Genomic DNA, 19,424 nt, shown 5'->3' with positions numbered 1-19,424 from the left:
GTTTCATGACTTACACTTTATCAATTTACCAGAAATGTTAACAAACCAGAAATGTAAACAAACTTAAACACAAATGTTTCAAAACTAATCATGCAGAAGTTTTATGCATCAAACTTTTTACTGTTTAATTTTTTTTACTATTATGCCAGTGTATGGTAAAATGTGCCACATTAACCACTGAAGACTGGCAATATCAGCTGATTGTGAGGTTATGGAAGTTTTACCCTTACCACACTAAGTATTTTAAATAGACTTGTCCATCTTTCAATCACGACAAAACTATTCATCTTTTTCAAGAAAAACAAAATGTACTGGTTGAATAGCAAACAGTGTAGACTATGATCAGACAGCACATATGTACCAGCTAATCTTGGTCTGCACTGTTTTCATTGGTAGATTCAGTTGTCACCAGCAGGTTATGGGTTAAGCAGCAAAGGCATTTGTTTTGCAACATATGCAAAGAATACTTGCTCAGGCTGCAACACATTTTAATAGTTTAGACTTGAGTTTTACATTCTAGTAATATAATTGCAGTAATGCATAGTTAATAAATAGAGATTAAAATTTAGTCATTACCTTTACAGCAAGTTTCTGCCTGGTTTCAAGTTTTGTGTCCTTATCATCGGACGTCTGAAGTTCTTCCAACACTCTGTGTAACATTACAAATCATGATAAAAACATATATCATAGACACAAGTGATTAAAGTCACAATCTTTATCAATTCTACTGAACTCTTTTAAAGCATAGTTGGAGGGTTAAGGTTAATGGAGCATTCAATGAAATATGAAAATTCAAATAGTACAGTATTTCAGTCCTAAACACCTATCCCCTGTTGAATCTGTTATGACCTTGACCTACCTTAAATACAAAACAGTTCACTTGTATGTTAAAGGACTTCATTCTTAAACTAGAACTATCACTAAATGTGATTAATACCCCCACAAGACTGCTTCGGAAATGAGGATGTTACTAGAAACAGAATACCTTGTAAAAGAATTGAAATATAGAGTTATGGTTGTGGGCAATTAAAGATAGTTGTGGTTCTTATATGTTGCATTTCCTTTCAATGTGGTTGGCCATTGATGAAGTTTAATTGAATTACTCTGTAATAAGTCCAGAAAGACAAAGAAAAGGAACAAAGGGCAATAACTCTATAAATACTGAAGATAGAGTTATAGTTCTTGTGCACTGCACTTCCTCTTATTGTGCTTGGCCATTGTATGAAGTTGTATTGAATTCCAACCAGTACGTTTTAAGTTATGCTCCTGACAAGGAAAAGTATCAAAGGGCAGTAACTCTGTATTTTGTCAAAATAGATTTATGGCTCTTGTGCACTGCACTTCCTTTTAATGTCCTTGACAACTGTATGAAGTTGTATTGAATTCCAAACAGTATTTTTCAAGTTATGCTCTGGACAAGAAAAAGTAACAAAGGGCAATAACTCTGTAATTAGTCAAGATGGAGTTATGGTTCTTGTGCACTGCACTTTCTCTCAATGTGCTTGACCATTGTATGAAGTTATATTGAATTCCAACCATTAGTCTTCAAGTTATGGTCCGGACAAAAAAGGCAATGGAAAAGTAACAAAGGGCAATAACTCTGTAATTACTTTAGATAGAGTTATGGTTATTGTGCACTGCACTTCCCCTTATTGTGTTTGACAATTGTATGAAGTTGTTTTGAATTCCAACCAGTAGTTTTCAAGTTATGCCCCGGACAAGGAAAAGTAACAAAGGGCAATAACTCTGTAATTAGTCAAGATAGAGTTATGGTTCTTGTGCACTGCACTTCCTCTCAATGTGCTTGACCATTGTATGTAGTTATATTGAATTCCAACCATTAGTCTTCAAGTTATGCTCCGGACAAGAAAAATGCAACGGACATCTGGACCGACCGCCCTACCGCCCAACCAACCGACCGACCATCGGGTGACTCCTATATACCCCCCAAACTTCGTTTTTGGGGGTATAAATATTAATATTAAGCAGCCAGAAGTAGTTTCTTATCCGGTTTCATAGATGTAAATGATAGCCTACTCTCAGTATGTGGGACAATAGATTGTAATTGTCACCATCAGCACTTGAAGGGGTATAACCAATCTGGCAAATTATCTCGACTCACAAATAAAGTATAGAAAAATAAACCTTTTATAATCTTTAGGATCACAGACCACTGTGACCCTTGCGTGATTCTTTGCTGCAGCTCGTAGAAGGGTCACACCTCCTGAAAATACATAAAATAATCTCATGAAACAAAGACTATTAAGATTAAATAGACCAACAAACATGTAATAACAATGATGAATAGCACACTGGTTAGACAAAGTAAAACAAATCATTAAATTGTCAATCTCATTGTAGTAAGTGTTTTAAACTGAATTAGCATACATGTGAACTTTTTTCGATGATCAAGTGGTAGATTTTTCTTCAAAAAGAGGGAGATTTAAGAATTTGCAATAAACAAAGAAGGAAATTGTTATTCTGGCATCAGAAATTGGGAGATTTCTTAAATTTGTGAAAATACCCCTTATTCAAAAAAAAAAATCTTTGAAAATATGGCTCCAAAAAGTGGGAGTCTCCCGTCCCGTTAAAAGTGGGATAGTTTGCATGTATAAATTAGTTATCTTGCATATTACTACAAAAAGTTTAACACGTGCATGTTACAGTTGCCAATCTGGATCAGTATTGTAAATTTCAGTTTTAACATAAAAGTTTTAGATTTTAACCTGTCTGCAGGCAGAATCAGGTTTTACCCATATGTCTATAGCAGACCATGATCAGCCAGCCAGCATGTCCAAGCTGTCTGATCATGGTACTGTTCACTATTTGCTAGTCAGGACATATTTTAAAACTTTCCCTAAAAGTCATGAATGGTTATGTCCAGATTGAGGATGGACAAGTCCATTTAAGATATTAAGTGTGGTAAAAGTTACACGAATAGCAATCATCAATGACAATGGTTATATTAAAACAGGAACAAACAAAAAATGAAAATGTTAACTTTTCCCTAATACTGATGATTATGGTTGAGAGATGGACAAGTTCATTTAAAGATATTTGGCATGTTTACAGTGAAATAAAGACAGAAATAGAAGAATGAAAATATTAACATACCAATATCAATCTGTTCTACAGCTTCTGGTACAAACACATCTGGCTTGGCTATAGTTTTGGCAAACGGATACAAATTGTTCACTACTATCCTGAAATTGTTTTAAAATATTATTACATTAGATACATCAAACAATTTTTAAGATAAGACCTCAATCATCAATTTTCATAGCAGTTTATACTTGCAGTTTTCCAATTTCTTATCATTATGTTTTCAATTTTCTTATCATTATGTTTTCAATTTTCTTATCATTATGTTTTCCACACAAAATATCTTATATGGATGCAGGATCAGAGTCTGCACTGTTCACTATTCAGTTAGTGCTTATTTTGAAATTTCCCTTAAACATGAAGATTTGTTTTGTTCAGATTGACAGATGGACAAGTCAATTTAGACAGTCATCATGGTAAAGGTTAAATGCAATTCAAAACTTAAGTTATATGACCTATTAAGAACTGGTTAGCTCAATTAATTTACAAAATAACCGCTACATGATTGTATAAACCCATTAATGATACAGAACAGTTAGGTGTGCAGGTGGTGGCCATGTAGAATTCAACCATTAAAATATACTGTGTTAATACTTGCTTATAGGTGCCAAGCATTACCTTATCATTTGAAATCCTTGATCTGCCAAATCCTTCTTATCAGACTCTGTTGATCTTGCCAGAATTCCTGGAAATATATATCATATTTGATAAACAAGAGCACTGTATGCAGTGTTAATGCTTGTCTGTTAAATATTTTGTATGCTTGTCTGTTAAATATTTTGTATGCTTGTCTGTTAAATATTTTGTAAAGTCAAAATAAATTGTCACCAGTCTGAAGATCATCCTATAAGGTGAAATGACATTTAAATTTCTGGAAAGCTCTGTATGTGTCACAATAAATACTATTTTCAATATAGATATGCATACCTCCATGTACAGCAGGATGTAGTGTCTTCACCCGACCTCCCAACATTTCTGGTGCTCCTGTTATATCAGCAACATCACTGTAAATAAAAACAGAACTTTCTGAAAAATATATGTATTTAAAGGGAGTTAAAAAGCCTTAAAGCATAAAATTTGGATTTTTTTTACATAAATCAAGTGAAGAACTTGAAATGAAAAAATATATGGGAGGGGAATTGTCTGAGCTGAAAAAAAAAACAAAGGGATGGGCATTGTCTGCCTCGTAAAAAATAATGAGAGGGGAATTGTGTAGGTTTTCAAAAATAAATGGGAGGGAAAAGTCCAGCCGTGGAATTGTCCAAATTCTGTGCCAGTAGGGCCTTAACCATTTGAAATTCAGAGAGTAAACACACTTCTGGACAGGATTGAAAAGCCTACAGTTTATATTACAGGTTTCCAGTGACTATTTCATAAATATTAATTACATACCTTTCATGTAAACTAGAAGCCAAGCCTTACATCATGCATGGGTTAAAAAGTTTTCAAAATAATTGTGAAAATGTGTTATATTACCTGACTTCTAGTCCTGCATCCCTGATTGCCTTGGCTGTACCACCTGAGGCAACAAGTTTGAATCCAAGAGCAGATAACTCACTGGCAAACTCTATCAAACCTGATTTATCTGACACACTCAGCAATGCTAGAAAAGATAGATACATAAATAATTACATAGTTAACATTAGTTGCATATAAAAGACAAGCTTTTTACTTTCTGTATCCTTTCTGTAAAAGTTTTAAAACAAAACATGAAAGCATTGAATGAAAACATAATTTTATTTAAACATCATATTGTTTATTTGGGAACAATGGAAATGTTAATTTCCTGAGAAAAAAATATGAGATTTCAAATTTTGAAATTTCCAAATATCATGCACCTGATGAACTTTTCCACGATGATTAGACAGGGATTAATTTTATTCTAGACTCTACCAGTCCTGTAGGACATTGAAGTTCCCGTAAACTGTTACTTGCCCTTAGTACATTATCATCCTTAGTCTTAATAAATTTACCATTGATTTTTTTTACATCTTTGAAAAACAAAAATACAATAAAGAGAAAATAGCTGGCTTTTAAAAGCATTTTGTGTATTAACATAATTATTCTTTTAAACAACAAATGCCACACCTTATTCATGGGTTACGCTTTGTTGGATTTTCAATTTTACAATCCGTCCTTATTTATATTGTATTGTTTGCTGGTATCACAGTTTTGATAGACATGTCTTTGTTCAAAAAAATCGATAGATTTTTCAGATTTGGTAATTTAGAAATTTTTAATAAGTTTTGAAGTTCACCTAAATTAAAAGTTCAAAAATATACTTTGTGAGACTGTTTTTATTTAAGAATATCCTGGAATAGTCTTCGGCATACATGCCATAACGTCCGGATGTCCGGGAAAGTTCCGGAAATAAGGTGTCTGTCCCGGAGGTGTCCCAGAGATGATTTATGTCCCGGTAAAAAAAAATCTCAAATAATCTACTTTTTGGCAAGAAATTTTACATTTTTATTTAATCTTATTGTCAAGTTTTTATAAACTATTCTAGAATGCTAATAACGCATGATTATCCCCTTAGGGCATTGGAATGGTGACTCTAATCCTTTGATTGGTATATCTATGTTCTCCTTCCAACAAACAATTATCGGCAATAATTTTGATCAATTAAAAATATTGATTGTTTACCCTGTGGCTTCCTGAGCGAAGGTGTCATACACTGTAATTAACAACTGGTCAGTTTAAATTTAATCTGACAGCAGGCGGTTATTAGTGGTCAAACGCTGTGAAAATTACCGCTAAATATGAGGTGATGAAATCTACAGGATTCAGGGAATGTTTCAGGTAAACGACATGGCTATTGTCCTTACTTAACCTTTCCCCTGATATAAGCATGTTTAGACGGCTTTTTGCCCCCCCCCCCCCCGCCCCCTTTCTGAGGCCTCAAACAGTGAAAAAATGCCCCATTTAGACCCCAAACACTGTTTTTCGTTTGAGAAATGATGTTAAAAAGTGACCACATTTTTGGCGCGGCCCCCCATCAAAATGATACATCAGGGGATTGCCAAAAGGGGGATGTGCCCCCTTCTGTTTGGGGGGGGAGGGGGGTGAAGACGGACGGTAGTCCCCCTCATCGCCAAGAAAATTTTGGACATGTGACTGGCTAAAAATGGCCTCAGGTCAATCTTAAGTTGACGTGTAACCAACGCTGAAAAGCCATTTGCTCTATCTCATTGCATTTAGAATTTGCAGCACAATGAAATCAGTTTTGATGGAAAAAAAACAATGCAAAATAGTGATTTTTCACAATTTTGAGACGTCTCCCCCGTTGCCATGGTAACAGGAAATTTAAAATTGAGCATGTTGTTACAGAGGTTATGGTTCAGTCAACATATGTGCCAAGTTTCATCAGTATTGAAGCATTTTTCATAGTTTTATAGCAGTTGGAACCTGTAACAGGAGGCTTTTCAATGAAAACGGCCATTTTTCACAATTATGCTCATGGGGTAAAAGGTTAACATAGCTTTATTCTATTCTGTGACTGATTGAATTTACGATGCCTGAATGCTTAAAAAAAAGATAAAAAGAAACAATTAATAATTAAATCTATTGACATTTTGTCTTGTTTATAGTGTCATTAAATTTGCAAGTTGTAAATAGTGGTAATATAGGTTGTATGCCAATATGTAAATTAAAAAAAATACGCCTGCAGTGTCCCGGAAATGAACTGAAAAGAGTCTGAAATTATGAAATGTATGGTCTATGGACTGTCTAAACCTGGAGTAGATCTAGTATAAGATTTATTCTGTTTCTCTTTAGAGTATTATAACAAGTTTTAGAGTCACAGTACCTGTGCTCGACCAGCCCAGTGCTCGACCAATACTTGAATTTGTGTACGATTTATGCATTAAAGTGGAAAAACCCTGGGAGTTTATGTGTGCTATTTGTACCTGACCTGTAACCTCTACATGTTTGCAGAGTGATTTTATTAAACAAAATATGAAAATAAGTAATCTCAAACACCCCAGTATATGTAAATTCAAAAACTCTTATAAACACTTCATTTGTCAATGTATAGCATTTCCTTCATATCATATTTACTCTCATATTTACATCTATAGACTCTAAAACAATAATGTTTCAAAATATTTTTGAAATAGAAATGCTGAACATAAAAAGTCATATATAAGGACCTGCTTTGTAACAAAAATAAGTTTCCCAGCATTTTTTTTTGTTCTGAAAGAGTTTTTATGTGATTTTGTGAAAAACTGGTTGAGCACTGGTACGGTGACTTTACTTCTGTGACATACATAGGGGTCTGTTCCAGTAGATTCCTGCAGAGACATACAGTCGATTTATGATTTATCTTTTATTCAATTCTGTAAATTTATAGATAAAAATCTAAAAAATTTATGGATGGTCTATAAATTTGTAGGCTGTCTATTAAAAATTCAAAATCCAAGACCTGATAATTTCGTCACTCGTGATACCACTCGTGAAACCAGCTGATCCGAAATAATTTGTCCGAAAAGCCAGAAGCTGCAAACAAACGACAGTGTCAAACGCGAAGAAAGTATTATATAGTTCAATATAAAGTCAGACACTATATAAAGCTTATACAAACCAATATTTCCTTTGTCTTCCATTTTATTGAGTTTTTTATTTGACACACGTGTTCAACTTTTCCCTCGCTTCGGCGATTGTACAGTAAATGCACAGTTATTACCCTTCGTGTAATTACACCATTTACACATGACGTCATTAGTTAAACTCCGTTTGCAAAGTTACTTCCCTTTTATTTATGTACACCGTTTGTATACACACATTTTGTAAGTAGATTAATTTACTTTTGAACCGTTAAAAGCGACTTGAAAGCCACAATAAATCATGAATTGGTCTCATATTTGAATAATGTAGGAAGTGGCTAGCCGTACGGGCCCATACGGCTAGCCAAAAGTTCTAGCCGTACGTGAGTCACGTACGACTAGCCAGGACACACTGTATTGGCTAGCCGTACGGCACTTTTCAAAAATATATGGAAGGCGAAAGTGCATATGTTAATTATGACTTTAAGCGAGGATTTTAGTCAAGAATGTTTACTTTTTAGAGATTAATCGACGTGTTGGCTACAGTAAAGAATGTACGTACTTTGTCATCACAAGACGTCGAGAAAAAAATAGCGTTTGGTTGCAGTTAAATAACATCAATTGAAATAGTTTACAAAATTTTGATAATAATCATTTTTTTTGTTTCATTAAGTTTAATTTTTAAATTGAAAAAAAAAAAAAAAAAAAAAAAACAACAAAAAAACCACCGAAAATAATCCAGTAAACACCCGACGTTGACCCAACGTTGGATCAACGTTGAATTTTGGTCGCGACGTCGGTGACCTTCATACAACGTCAAATCGACGTTGAATCCCCGACGTCTAATAGACGTTTCATTCTGACGTCGTCTCGACGTCGGGTTTTGGTCGGTAATCTGACAATAGGTGAATTTAATTTATGAAACCAATATATATATAAATGAAGGCATAAACTGCGAGAATTTTAAGTTTAAGTTTAGCAAGGGAACAATGTATTTATTTTCTCCATCAAAACAACAGTATCACGTGGGTGGCTAACGTACGATATTCGATAGGTGGCGCTCTGTAAACGGATAGACGCAGATCAGTATGAAATATATTTGCTCTATTTTCGTTTAAATAATATTTTATCTCCTCGAATTAGTCTAAGAAGTGTTTATATAATTTACAATGAAGTTGTTATCATTTTTGAGGGCTTCATTTTATAGTGGTAAATAATTTAGTAAATTCGAATATGCGACTTATCGGATTTGAAATTCAATTGTATTGGCGGACAAAAAAACGACGGGTTGACAGACAAAGTTGTATATATTCCAAACAAAAGAAAAAGGTAGGCAAACATTGTATATTGTTTTTCGATGCTTATTTACCGCATGTTTGCATGGATTCGATGGTTATTTGATCATTGAAATGTTTGACTGGTAAAACTTAATGTCACGTGATTTTGCAAGATAAATATTTTTGTTTCCACATACATGTAAGAACACTTTATCATTTGCTATAGAACAGTCTGTATATTAATCGGATCATTTTTCCCTCACTATATCGTCATGCCAAATAAATGCACAATCAATGGTAGGAAATATCCTAGCAATTGAAATCAATAAAAAGTTAAATGCAGTACGTAAGACTCTTAATATTCAAATGCTGGTAAATAAAATGTCCTCTTATTTCTTATCAACATGAATTTCCCTTATATGAGGGGCCAGTCATTTACAAATGTTATGCATCAGATGCAGTTTGATTTTGATATCTGTGTAGTTGTTAAACTACTCATTGTTAATTGAAGTACTTTACCCATACTGTTTGCATACCATGTGTTTCTTATATTATGATAATGATTCATGGCATTTGATACATGTAAATGATACGACTTTGGTAAAATATATCTGAAAGCACATTGTATTTGACTAGCTATCTTTTTATTAATGTAATCAAACAACATATTATCAATCAGAAAACACATTATCATAGTTATAAATCAATAAAAGTAATAGTTTGTTAATTAGCCTGCTTATCAAAAAGTTGTATGCTCGTATCATAAAACGTTTTTACACTAAGCCAGTCTGTCCTATATACACTTAGCAGACCAGATCATGCTGGGCAGAGATGATATCTATAAAAATGACAGTAACATGTGAATTTCTTTGATGTTGTATGAGCATTTGTACAAAGTACATTGAATATAAAAAATAACAATATCAATTTTTGCGGGAGTAGAATAAATTTGGTATTTGTTATATCAGTTTTCCATGCGCTTATGAGTTAACTAAGATTAATAGAAATTGGATTTTGCCTATTGTATTAGACAAACATCCTTCCATCACATGGTTAAATTCTAAAACGATTATATTTCGTCTTTCAGATTGTGAAAATGATGATAATTCAACATGTGTCAAAAGTTCAGGAGGAAGATGAAAATATTTAGAGGAAAAGAAAAATGAAAACCTACCAAGATTTGTGACAGGTATATTTCAAAATATTATAGAAAATACAGTGATCTTATTACCCTTGATTTTATAATGAAATTCACGAAGCCATTTTTATCAAAATTAATAGATATATACAGAAGGTACACGAAACAACATGGTTTAAACTAAATTAAAAATAATAAGTATCTTTATAAGTAGTTGGAGAGTTTTGTTAGAATTTCTTTTAATTATAATATGTAAAAGTGATTTATTTCTTGCACTTGTAACTGATTATTTTATTATCCCCCGCCGAAAATTTTCGGCGGAGGATATAGTAATAGTCTCCGTCCGTCCGTCCGTCCATCCGACCTTCCGTCCTTCCGTCCGTCCGTCCTTCCGTCCGAAATTTTTGTCCGGAGCATATCTCTAAAAGTATTTGAGTTATCAACTTGAAACTTCATAGGTGGATAGACCTCATTGAGGAGGAGTGCAGTGCACAAGAATGATAACTCTACCTTGCATGATTTTTGAGTTTTTGCCCTTTGTTATTTTTCAAAATTGATTTTTGTCCAGAGCATAACTCCAAAAGCCTATGAGATATTAACATGAAACTTCATAGGTGCATAGATCTCACTCAGGAGGTGTGCAGTGCACAAGAATGATAACTCTTCCTTTCATAATTTTTGAGTTATTGCCCTTTGTTATTTTTCATACCTAATTTTTCACCTGAGCGGAGCATAACTCAAAAAGTGTTTGAGATATCAACATGAAATGTCATAGAAGGATAGATCTTATTGAGGAGAAATGTTGTGCGCAAGAATGATAACTCTTCCCTATACAATTTTTGAGTTATTGCACTTTTGTTTTTTTTCATGCTATTTTGTCCAGAGCTTATCTGAAAAAGTATTTGAGGTATCATCTTGAAACTTCATAGGTGGATGGATCTCATTGAGGAGGAGTGCAGTGCTTAAGAATGATAACTCTGCCCTGCATAATTTTTGAGTTATTGCCCTTTGTTATTTTTCAAAATTAATTTTTGTCCAGAGCATAACTCAAAAAGCCTTTGAGATATCAAAATGAAACTTCATAGGTGCATAGATCTCACTCAGGAGGTGTGCAGTGCACAAGAATGATAACTCTACCTTTTATAATTTTTGAGTTATTGCCCTTTGTTATTTTTCAAAATTAATTTTTGTCCAGAGCATAACTCAAAAAGCCTTTGAGATATCAAAATGAAACTTCATAGGTGCATAGATCTCACTCAGGAGGTGTGCACTGCACAAGAATGATAACTGTACCTTTTATAATTTTTGAGTTATTGCCCTTTGTTATTTTTCATACTTAATTTTTCAATTCAATTTTTTTCTCAAAAAGTATTTGAGGTATCAACTTGAAACTTCATAGGTGGATAGATTTTACTGAGGAGGGATGCAGCACACAAGGATGATAACCTACCCTGCATTATTTTTCAGTTATTGCCCTTTTTTATTTTCAGCCATCAGTATTCACATAGGTTTCAAATCTGTAATCACTATAGCCATCAGTTTTCATTACCAAAAGACCTCTTAAAATGGAATTGTTCTGCTCTACTACATATACATTCTTCCAATGAGCAAACACATTCGGCGGGGGATGGCCATGTTGACATGGCTCTTGTTTTTTTAATTTCAGAAAGAGTGATGAGATCTCAGGTTGGAGATGGTAATGATACGCTTAAAGTATGCCCCAGATTGACACAGTGGAGGAGGACGAAAGAAGAATACTAATTAAGATACATGAACATTGCTATTTATAGTTATAACAAAATATTCAGAATATTGTTCCATTTAACATTCAGATCTAGATTCAGTTATAAAATACAAAGACAAATATACAATCAGTGAGTTGGATAGGTGATTGAAAAATCCCAAACTCAGAGTGATCAGTTCAGTGGTGATATAAGAAAAAACACATGCATGGATGTTTGCTATATAAAATGTCAGTGTTAATATGCAAGAAGGATTTTGTTTATCTTATTTCTAAAACATGCTTAATTAATACATGAAGCGTTATAAAAGTACATACCGTCAAGTTTAATAGTTTCAAAAAATATTATGTAAATCTTGCATTTTTTATAGTACCACATTTCTTTTTTTGTACTTGTGATTCCGAGTATAAAATAAATTGCTAAAATCATAAGAATGCTTATTTATTAACCCTATTAAAGAGCTTTAAAATGAAAAAAATCATATTCCAAAAGTTTTGAATGAGGTTAAATCATGGTCAGAAAATTTGGTCAGATAAGGTTGGCATATGGTCAGATAATGGTCAGAAAAGGTTGGATTATGGTCAGAAAAAGGTTGGATTATGTCCAAATAATGGTCAGAAAAGGTTGGATTATGGTCAGATAATGGTCAGAAAAGGTTGGATTATGGTCAGAAAAGGTTGGATAAAGGTCATTTTGTGACGTTGTATAGACGTCGGTTTCTGACGTCTAAAAAACTTTCAAATCCAACCTTCTGCCAACTTTTACCCAACGTCAGGGTCTAACGTTAGTACAACGTTGGTACAACGTCTTTTGTTTGCTGGGATTGTTGTCGGGCTCTGATAATTGCGTCAAATACCGACGGTATAGAAGTTTGTTCATCGTCCATCATTAAGGAAAGTTTGCATTATTAAATTATTTTTCCTTTTCACCGTTTTTAGCTCGACTATTCGTAGAATAATCGAGCTAATGCAGTCACCCATTTGTCGGCGTCGGCGTCCCTGTGGTTAAGTTTTTGTATGTAAGCTGGTATCTCCATACTCCATACTCTACTGAAGGGAATGGATTGAAACTTCACACACTTGTTCTCTGTGATTATCTAAGATGATTGGCACAAGTCCCATAACTCTGATTTGCTTTTTTACATAATTATGCCCCTTTTTCGACTTAGAAATTCTTGGTTAAGTTTTTGTATGTAAGCTGGTGTCTCCATAACTACTGAAGGGAATGGATTGAAACTTCACACACTTGTTCTCTGTGATTATCTAAGATGATTGGCACAAGTCCCATAACTCTGATTTGCTTTTTTACATAATTATGCCCCTTGTTCGACTTAGAAATTCTTGGTTAAGTTTTTGCGTGTAAGCTGGTATCTCCATAACTACTGAAGGGAATGGATTGAAACTTCAAACACTTGTTCTCTGTGATTATCTAAGATGATTGGCACAAGTCCCATAACTCTGATTTGCTTTTTTACATAATTATGCCCCTTTTTCGACTTAGAAATTCGTGGTTAAGTTTTTGTATGTAAGCTGGTATCTCCATAACTACTGAAGGGAATGGATTGAAACTTCACACACTTGTTCTCTGTGATTATCTAAGATGATTGGCACAAGTCCCATAACTCTGATTTGCTTTTTTACATAATTATGCCCCTTGTTCGACTTAGAAATTCTTGGTTAAGTTTTTGCGTGTAAGCTGGTATCTCCATAACTACTGAAGGGAATGGATTGAAACTTCACACACTTGGTCTCTGTGATTATCTAAGATGATTGGCACAAGTCCCATAACTCTGATTGCTTTTTTGCATAATTATGCCACTTTTTTATCTTAGAAATTCTTGGTTAAGTTTTTGCGTGTAAGCTGGTATCTCCATAACTACTGAAGGGAATGGATTGAAACTTCACAGACTTGTTCTCTGTGATTGTATTGAAACTTGAAGGGTTTGTTCCTTTTCGTACAATTTTATTTATTCATATAGGTAAGCATTATTATACTCAATGAAACACCCTTGTGACAAATTTTCGAATAGTCGAGCGTTACTGTCCTCCGACAGTTCTTGTTTTTAATATTCTTTTTATTTATTTATTTATTCCCCTCCGATCATTATTTATTCGATCCATGTGCTTAATTAACAGATTTAACAATTCATTTGCAAAATTGCGGAGCATCTTTATTAAAGTGAACACACTAGGACAAATGCGGAGATTTGATTAAAATCGTCGTTTAAAGACACAAAATAACATATGCATTTTCGACTTCCATATAATTTTGAAAAGTGCCGTACGGCTAGCCAATACAGTGTGTCCAGGCTAGTCGTACGTGACTCACGTACGGCTAGAACTTTTGGCTAGCCGTACGGGCCCGTATGGCTAGCCACTTCCAATAATGTAACACGGGTAATTTATAAGGCTTGGCTAAACTTTTATTTGCATAGACTCTAGCGTGCATCTGTAGACTGTACTGCATTTTGGATACTCATTTTTTGTTTGGGTAATATCTGTTTAGAAATTCTGACCCCGTCCAAGACAAAGTATCTCGGAATCGGAACAAGACGTTAAATAATTTGGAATTCTACCCTTATTGAAACCAACTTTTAGAAATGTAGAATACTTAAGGTGATTCTGCTTTGTCAGCCACGTTTGTTTTTTCACTAAGTGGGTCAAAAGTGAAAGTAGGCCAAAATTCATATCACAACAAAGCTCACAATGTAAAATGATGTACCATTTGCAATTACACTTCCATGTCTATGTTTTAAGGACTATCATACACAAAAATGAAAATGATAACTATGAAAATGTATGCTTATGTCATTTGGCAATTTGTACAGTAAGTTATAGTGCTTTGGTATTGTGTATGGATATCAAAATACTACCTGGTTTACATTTTGCTACTTTCATGACAAATAATATTACATTTTTCTGCAGTTTTTATGAACCGACTGGAACAGACTTTAAAGAATGTTTTTGTTGAAACTCTATGGCAAAAATTAATTTAACGGTTAATAACCACCAAACAAATAGTCCAACTTTATATTTTTTCTTAATGTGTTAGAATGGAAACAGATATTAGTTACTGTGCATTGTAGTAAAATAATGCACAGTTTTTCATTCAAATGCTTTGTAATTAATCACTCGGGCCTATATCAGCCTTCTATGCATTTGAACTGGAACCATACATTATTCTTCAACAATTCACTCAGAATTGATATCTATTTCCTGCTACTTTTTCCTGATGATTAACATCTACTATGCACTAAAACCATTATTTAAACATTATAAAAAATATTTTTTCTCATTCTAAACAAAGAAACAATGTTAAGTTTCTGAGGCATTAAAATGTCTTTAAATATGATTACAAGACACAATCACAACCAAAGAAGAAGAAAAATAACTATGTGCTTTAACCTAGATTTAGGCCTAAATGTACATCTTATATTTCTTTTCAGGAAATATGGCTAAAGCCCATAAATTAAAGGAGTTGGAATCATACCTGGATGATGTTGATGTGTTTGAGAATCCAAAGATAAAACTGGAACAGTATCCTACAACTCCACATATTGCAGGTAATGTATGTGTGAAATATTTTGGGCTGTCTAAATAGAATGTTTTATTTTGACAAAAAATATATGGAGGAAATTCAATTTTTTCTATAAATACCATGTTTGTTTTCATCAAGTGGTATGAAAATAGATATTTCATAAGTGGTAGTAGTCACAAGTAAAATATGATAATTTTCTAACCACAAAATAAAAAATAAATCAATGAATACCAACTGAGTGAATAATGATTCAACAATATTTAGTTTAAACATATTTTATTCCTGTCAATTTTTACAATATGTACAATATATAGAAGGAAACAATATTTCAGCTTGTATGCTTCACACAATACATACCCGCTATGATGATGTAGCTGATAAACATGTTTTAGACCTTGGCTGTGGCTGTGGTGTTTTAAGTATAGGGGCTGTGATGCTGGGAGCCAAGTGAGAATGAATCTTTTAATTTTTCCTTATCTTTAACTAGATTCTTATGTGATAAAATTAGTAATATGTGAGGGTTGTCCGTGGCCGAGAAGTTAAGGTTGTTGACTTTAAACCACTGCTGTGGTTTTGAATCCAGTCAGGGATGTTGGCGGAAGTTTGAATCTCATCCATAACACGGTTTTACGCTGATTAAGCTTTTTAGAGATTTATTAAATGTCAATATTTGTCAGAAATACTGTTTTAAACTAATTATTTTCACAACCACCCCTAAAATAATAGTTATAAAAAAGACAAAAAAATGACAGTAAATTACAAAAGACAAGAATAAAGGTCAAGAAGGCAAAGGCAATGTTCACAGGACGCAGCCCCGACACACCCAAGTAGGGCACCCGGAAGGCACCAAGTTGAGACTTTTACCACTTGCTGTTGTGGGAATTGGTGTAGTTTAATGTGAAACTATTGTTATTATATAGTTTTGATATCAAATAAATACAATGTATGCCTTTGGATGGCCAAAATAAGTTTGGTTTTTTTCTAGAAAAATAGCATATGCATGTATATATAAGAAAAGTTGGTGTTTCTGTTTCTAGAAAAGTAACAGCATTAGATATAGATGAAGATGCTTTGGCTATATGTAAACAGAATATAGAGGAGTTTGAAATGGAGAATATTGAAGTTGAGCAACATGATGTAACAGCCCTGGAGTCAGAGGTCATGGAAAGGTTAAAGGGCAATGTTGACACTGTGATAATGAATCCTCCATTTGGAACAAAACATAATGCTGGTATCTATGTTTTTTTGAATGAATTCAATAATTTCTCAAAAGAACTTAGATGTACCTGGTAAATGGTCCTTTTTAAGCAATTTTGGTGTGAAGTTCTGTTTTTGTCTATGTTATTTTCTTGTAAACTTACCAGTTGGCGTCTGTTGGTCACCTAAGTAGAGTTCTTGCTTGGTACACACTTTTACTTTTGAATTTTTCAACATGCAATCAAGTGTATTTATGATACTTTATGTAGCTTCCCTAATATCTAAACTGAGATATCTTATTTTTCTTTTATATTATTTTCTCAGTGAAAGCTGTTTGTCAGTGCTATATTTTTTATAAGATTTATGCAGAATCTGACTGATTTTGTCAATTAAGAATTTATAAATGGGGCATAAATTTGTTATTCCTTTTTCTATAACTCAAGGTATTGATATGGTGTTTCTGAAGACAGCACTGGATCTGGCATCAACAGCTGTATATTCCCTACATAAAACATCAACAAGGGAGGTAAGTCATGTATGAATTAATTTAGCCTGGTGGAACTGTTCATTTAAATTGAATGGTTTAATATTTTCAATCTGGGAAAAAAATGTAAGGTGGTTGACATAAACCAACATAAATCAAAGGATCTCATACAGTTTTTAAACAACTTTTCTTTCATTAAAAATTTATATCAAAAATAAGAAATGTTCATGAAATAGAGTAACAGATTTGTATGTATCACAAATGGCAATATATAAGTTAACAAGGGAGATAATACATTTTAAATTTGTAAATTATATACAAGCATCATTTTATAAAATATACAAGGGAGGTAAGAATATAAGCTGTACGGTTAGCTCAATAGTTAGAGCTTTGGACTAAATCGGGCGACCAGGCTTCAATTCCTGGATGGTGAAGATCACTTTCATTGTGATTGAATTCCTTTCTACAGTCATTCGCATTGTACCTCTGCTCTAGCATGTACAGTTCCTTGCGAAAGTGAAGACAACTAATACAGGTAAACTGCTTGACAGTCTACCCAGGAACGTTGCGGTGACTGAACTGTTCTCTTATAAATTCAATGTGGTTTACTGCTGTGATCCGGAATTGATAACTACACCATCACCTTAGAATATTTAAATTTCACAGAATGATGGCTGATACAGTTGTAATCATGATGAAGGTTATTTAACTCAACTATACATAATAAAAATGTTACACCAACTCAGTGCATGTCATATACAAATAGCAACTTCTCAGCTTTGCATGTGGAGAAAGATTCCAGGTACTAGTATATATATGTGTGCAAGTGCATTATTTCACATAGAAACATTAACCTATCTACAACTTCTAAACTCATATTTAAAGAATTCATCTCTAGCCAAATTAGGTAAAGGTCACACAGTATCAGCGTGCAAGTTATTCAAGGTCTTTGCTGTTTACCTTAAGCAATTTGGCGTAGGAGCCTTTTAAAATTTACACATGCTTCAAACTTCAAAGTTGTGTTTGTGTGGAAAACAAGAAGGGAAAAAAATCATCATAGAGATGATCTGACTGTAAGATTCTTATTTCATTTTTCTTTATTTTCAGCACATCCAGAAGAAGGCATCAGATTGGAATGTGGATTTGGAAATCATTGCTGAACTTAAATTTAACATTGAAAACACCTACAAATGTCACAAGAAAAAATCTGTGGATATAGAAGTGGACTTTTTACGAATGTCTCACAAAAAATTAAAGTGAAAATAAATTTTATAGAATAAAGAATAAAGGTGTTTTGATTTATGCTTGGACTAGAAGCTAATTTCTTTTTTGAATTGATCTGAAAATGAAAAAAAAATATATAAATTAATAAATTTATAAGATTTGGGCAAATTGCCTAAAATGACTAGCTGATACTTACATAATACTTACACAGCTAAACTTATATACATGTAGTTAACTAAGCTCGTTTTGAATTTGGACCTCTTCATTGTAATTAATAAGGGGTTTAGAAAATCCAAGTTTAAAAAGCTGCAAATATGTAGCCAATAATATGGTTTGGGCAGACTGTAGATATGAAGGCTAGTCTGATTATATGTTATCGGCAAAGAATAGGGAATATGTCTGTAGCATTTAGAAATGTCGCCAAAATATCAATAATTTAAGATATTTAGTACAAGTACATGGTGAAATACTAATTGGGTGAACAATATTGATTTGTGTTGTATTTTTTTCAAAATATCAGTTGTTCTTTTGCTGCTTGGTTTTATTTTTCACTTAAAACTTGAATGATAAAGCAATGTGCCCTAAACTTATGTATAGCTTGTGATGGTGATAATCGTAGGTCTATGCTTGCAGTATGAAGGTAAACTAATTATAATGCAGTCTAAATGGAATCTACACTGCTGACTGCTTTTATTCTTTCATGTGAGAAAGCAAGGTTATGGAACATTGGTGATTCAACATCGGTGCTTGTTTGTGCCTGAAATTATGCCAAGTAAGGGCATCCTAGGTTTTTCTCCACCAGTAAAGCTGGAAAGTTGTCATATGATCATTACAGGGTGGATGACTTAAACCCCAAAAACAAACACTTGAAAGTTTAAAATTGAAAAGATAATTTAATTACAAATTATCTATTAGCTCACTCATTATCCATCAACAAGGACCAGACTGAAAACTGTTAAGCCCTGTCAGTTATAGAGCAGGCAACAGAGTCTGTTTTGGATTTTTTTAAGTTTCTGAAAAGTGCTTCTTTTTATGATAGCATGATGTCCATTGGTATCCAAATTTCTTCAAACATAATATGTGTATCTTCCAAGTTATCAGAATATATCCAAGAATCTAACACAGTTATTAAATCTACATCATTTATATGTTATTTTCTTCTCACATAAAGTTTGTCCACTT

The 19,424-nt window shown here is 33.3% G+C and overlaps 2 protein-coding genes across 2 annotated transcripts in view; one reads left to right on the top strand and one right to left on the bottom strand.

Moving 5' to 3' along the window:
* The window catches only part of LOC132730480 (bifunctional purine biosynthesis protein ATIC-like), an 18,132-nt gene extending 10,311 nt beyond the window's left edge, over positions 1-7,821 (bottom strand). The window contains exons 1-7 of the mRNA XM_060716421.1: positions 7,682-7,821; positions 4,579-4,705; positions 4,030-4,106; positions 3,721-3,787; positions 3,115-3,203; positions 2,146-2,224; positions 577-649 (exon numbers count right to left, since the gene is read on the bottom strand). Coding sequence (XP_060572404.1) covers positions 577-649; positions 2,146-2,224; positions 3,115-3,203; positions 3,721-3,787; positions 4,030-4,106; positions 4,579-4,705; positions 7,682-7,703 — 534 coding nt within the window. The 5' untranslated portion in view covers positions 7,704-7,821. The remainder of the gene's footprint in view (positions 1-576; positions 650-2,145; positions 2,225-3,114; positions 3,204-3,720; positions 3,788-4,029; positions 4,107-4,578; positions 4,706-7,681) is intronic.
* LOC132730481 (rRNA N6-adenosine-methyltransferase METTL5-like) lies at positions 7,770-19,424 on the top strand. The gene is made up of 6 exons (XM_060716422.1): positions 7,770-7,886; positions 15,246-15,362; positions 15,670-15,784; positions 16,375-16,568; positions 16,978-17,060; positions 18,126-19,424. The coding sequence occupies exons 2-6, from the start codon at positions 15,251-15,253 to the stop codon at positions 18,276-18,278; spliced, it is 657 nt and encodes a 218-aa protein (XP_060572405.1). The 5' UTR covers positions 7,770-7,886; positions 15,246-15,250; the 3' UTR covers positions 18,279-19,424.

The sequence above is a fragment of the Ruditapes philippinarum genome, unplaced genomic scaffold, assembly GCF_026571515.1.
Source record: "Ruditapes philippinarum isolate M1 unplaced genomic scaffold, ASM2657151v2 ctg2398_1_1_1_1, whole genome shotgun sequence".
In the NCBI taxonomy this organism is placed as follows: domain Eukaryota; kingdom Metazoa; phylum Mollusca; class Bivalvia; order Venerida; family Veneridae; genus Ruditapes; species Ruditapes philippinarum.
Note: the sequence above shows the minus strand (reverse complement) of the source record. Positions and strands in the feature narration are given on the sequence as shown.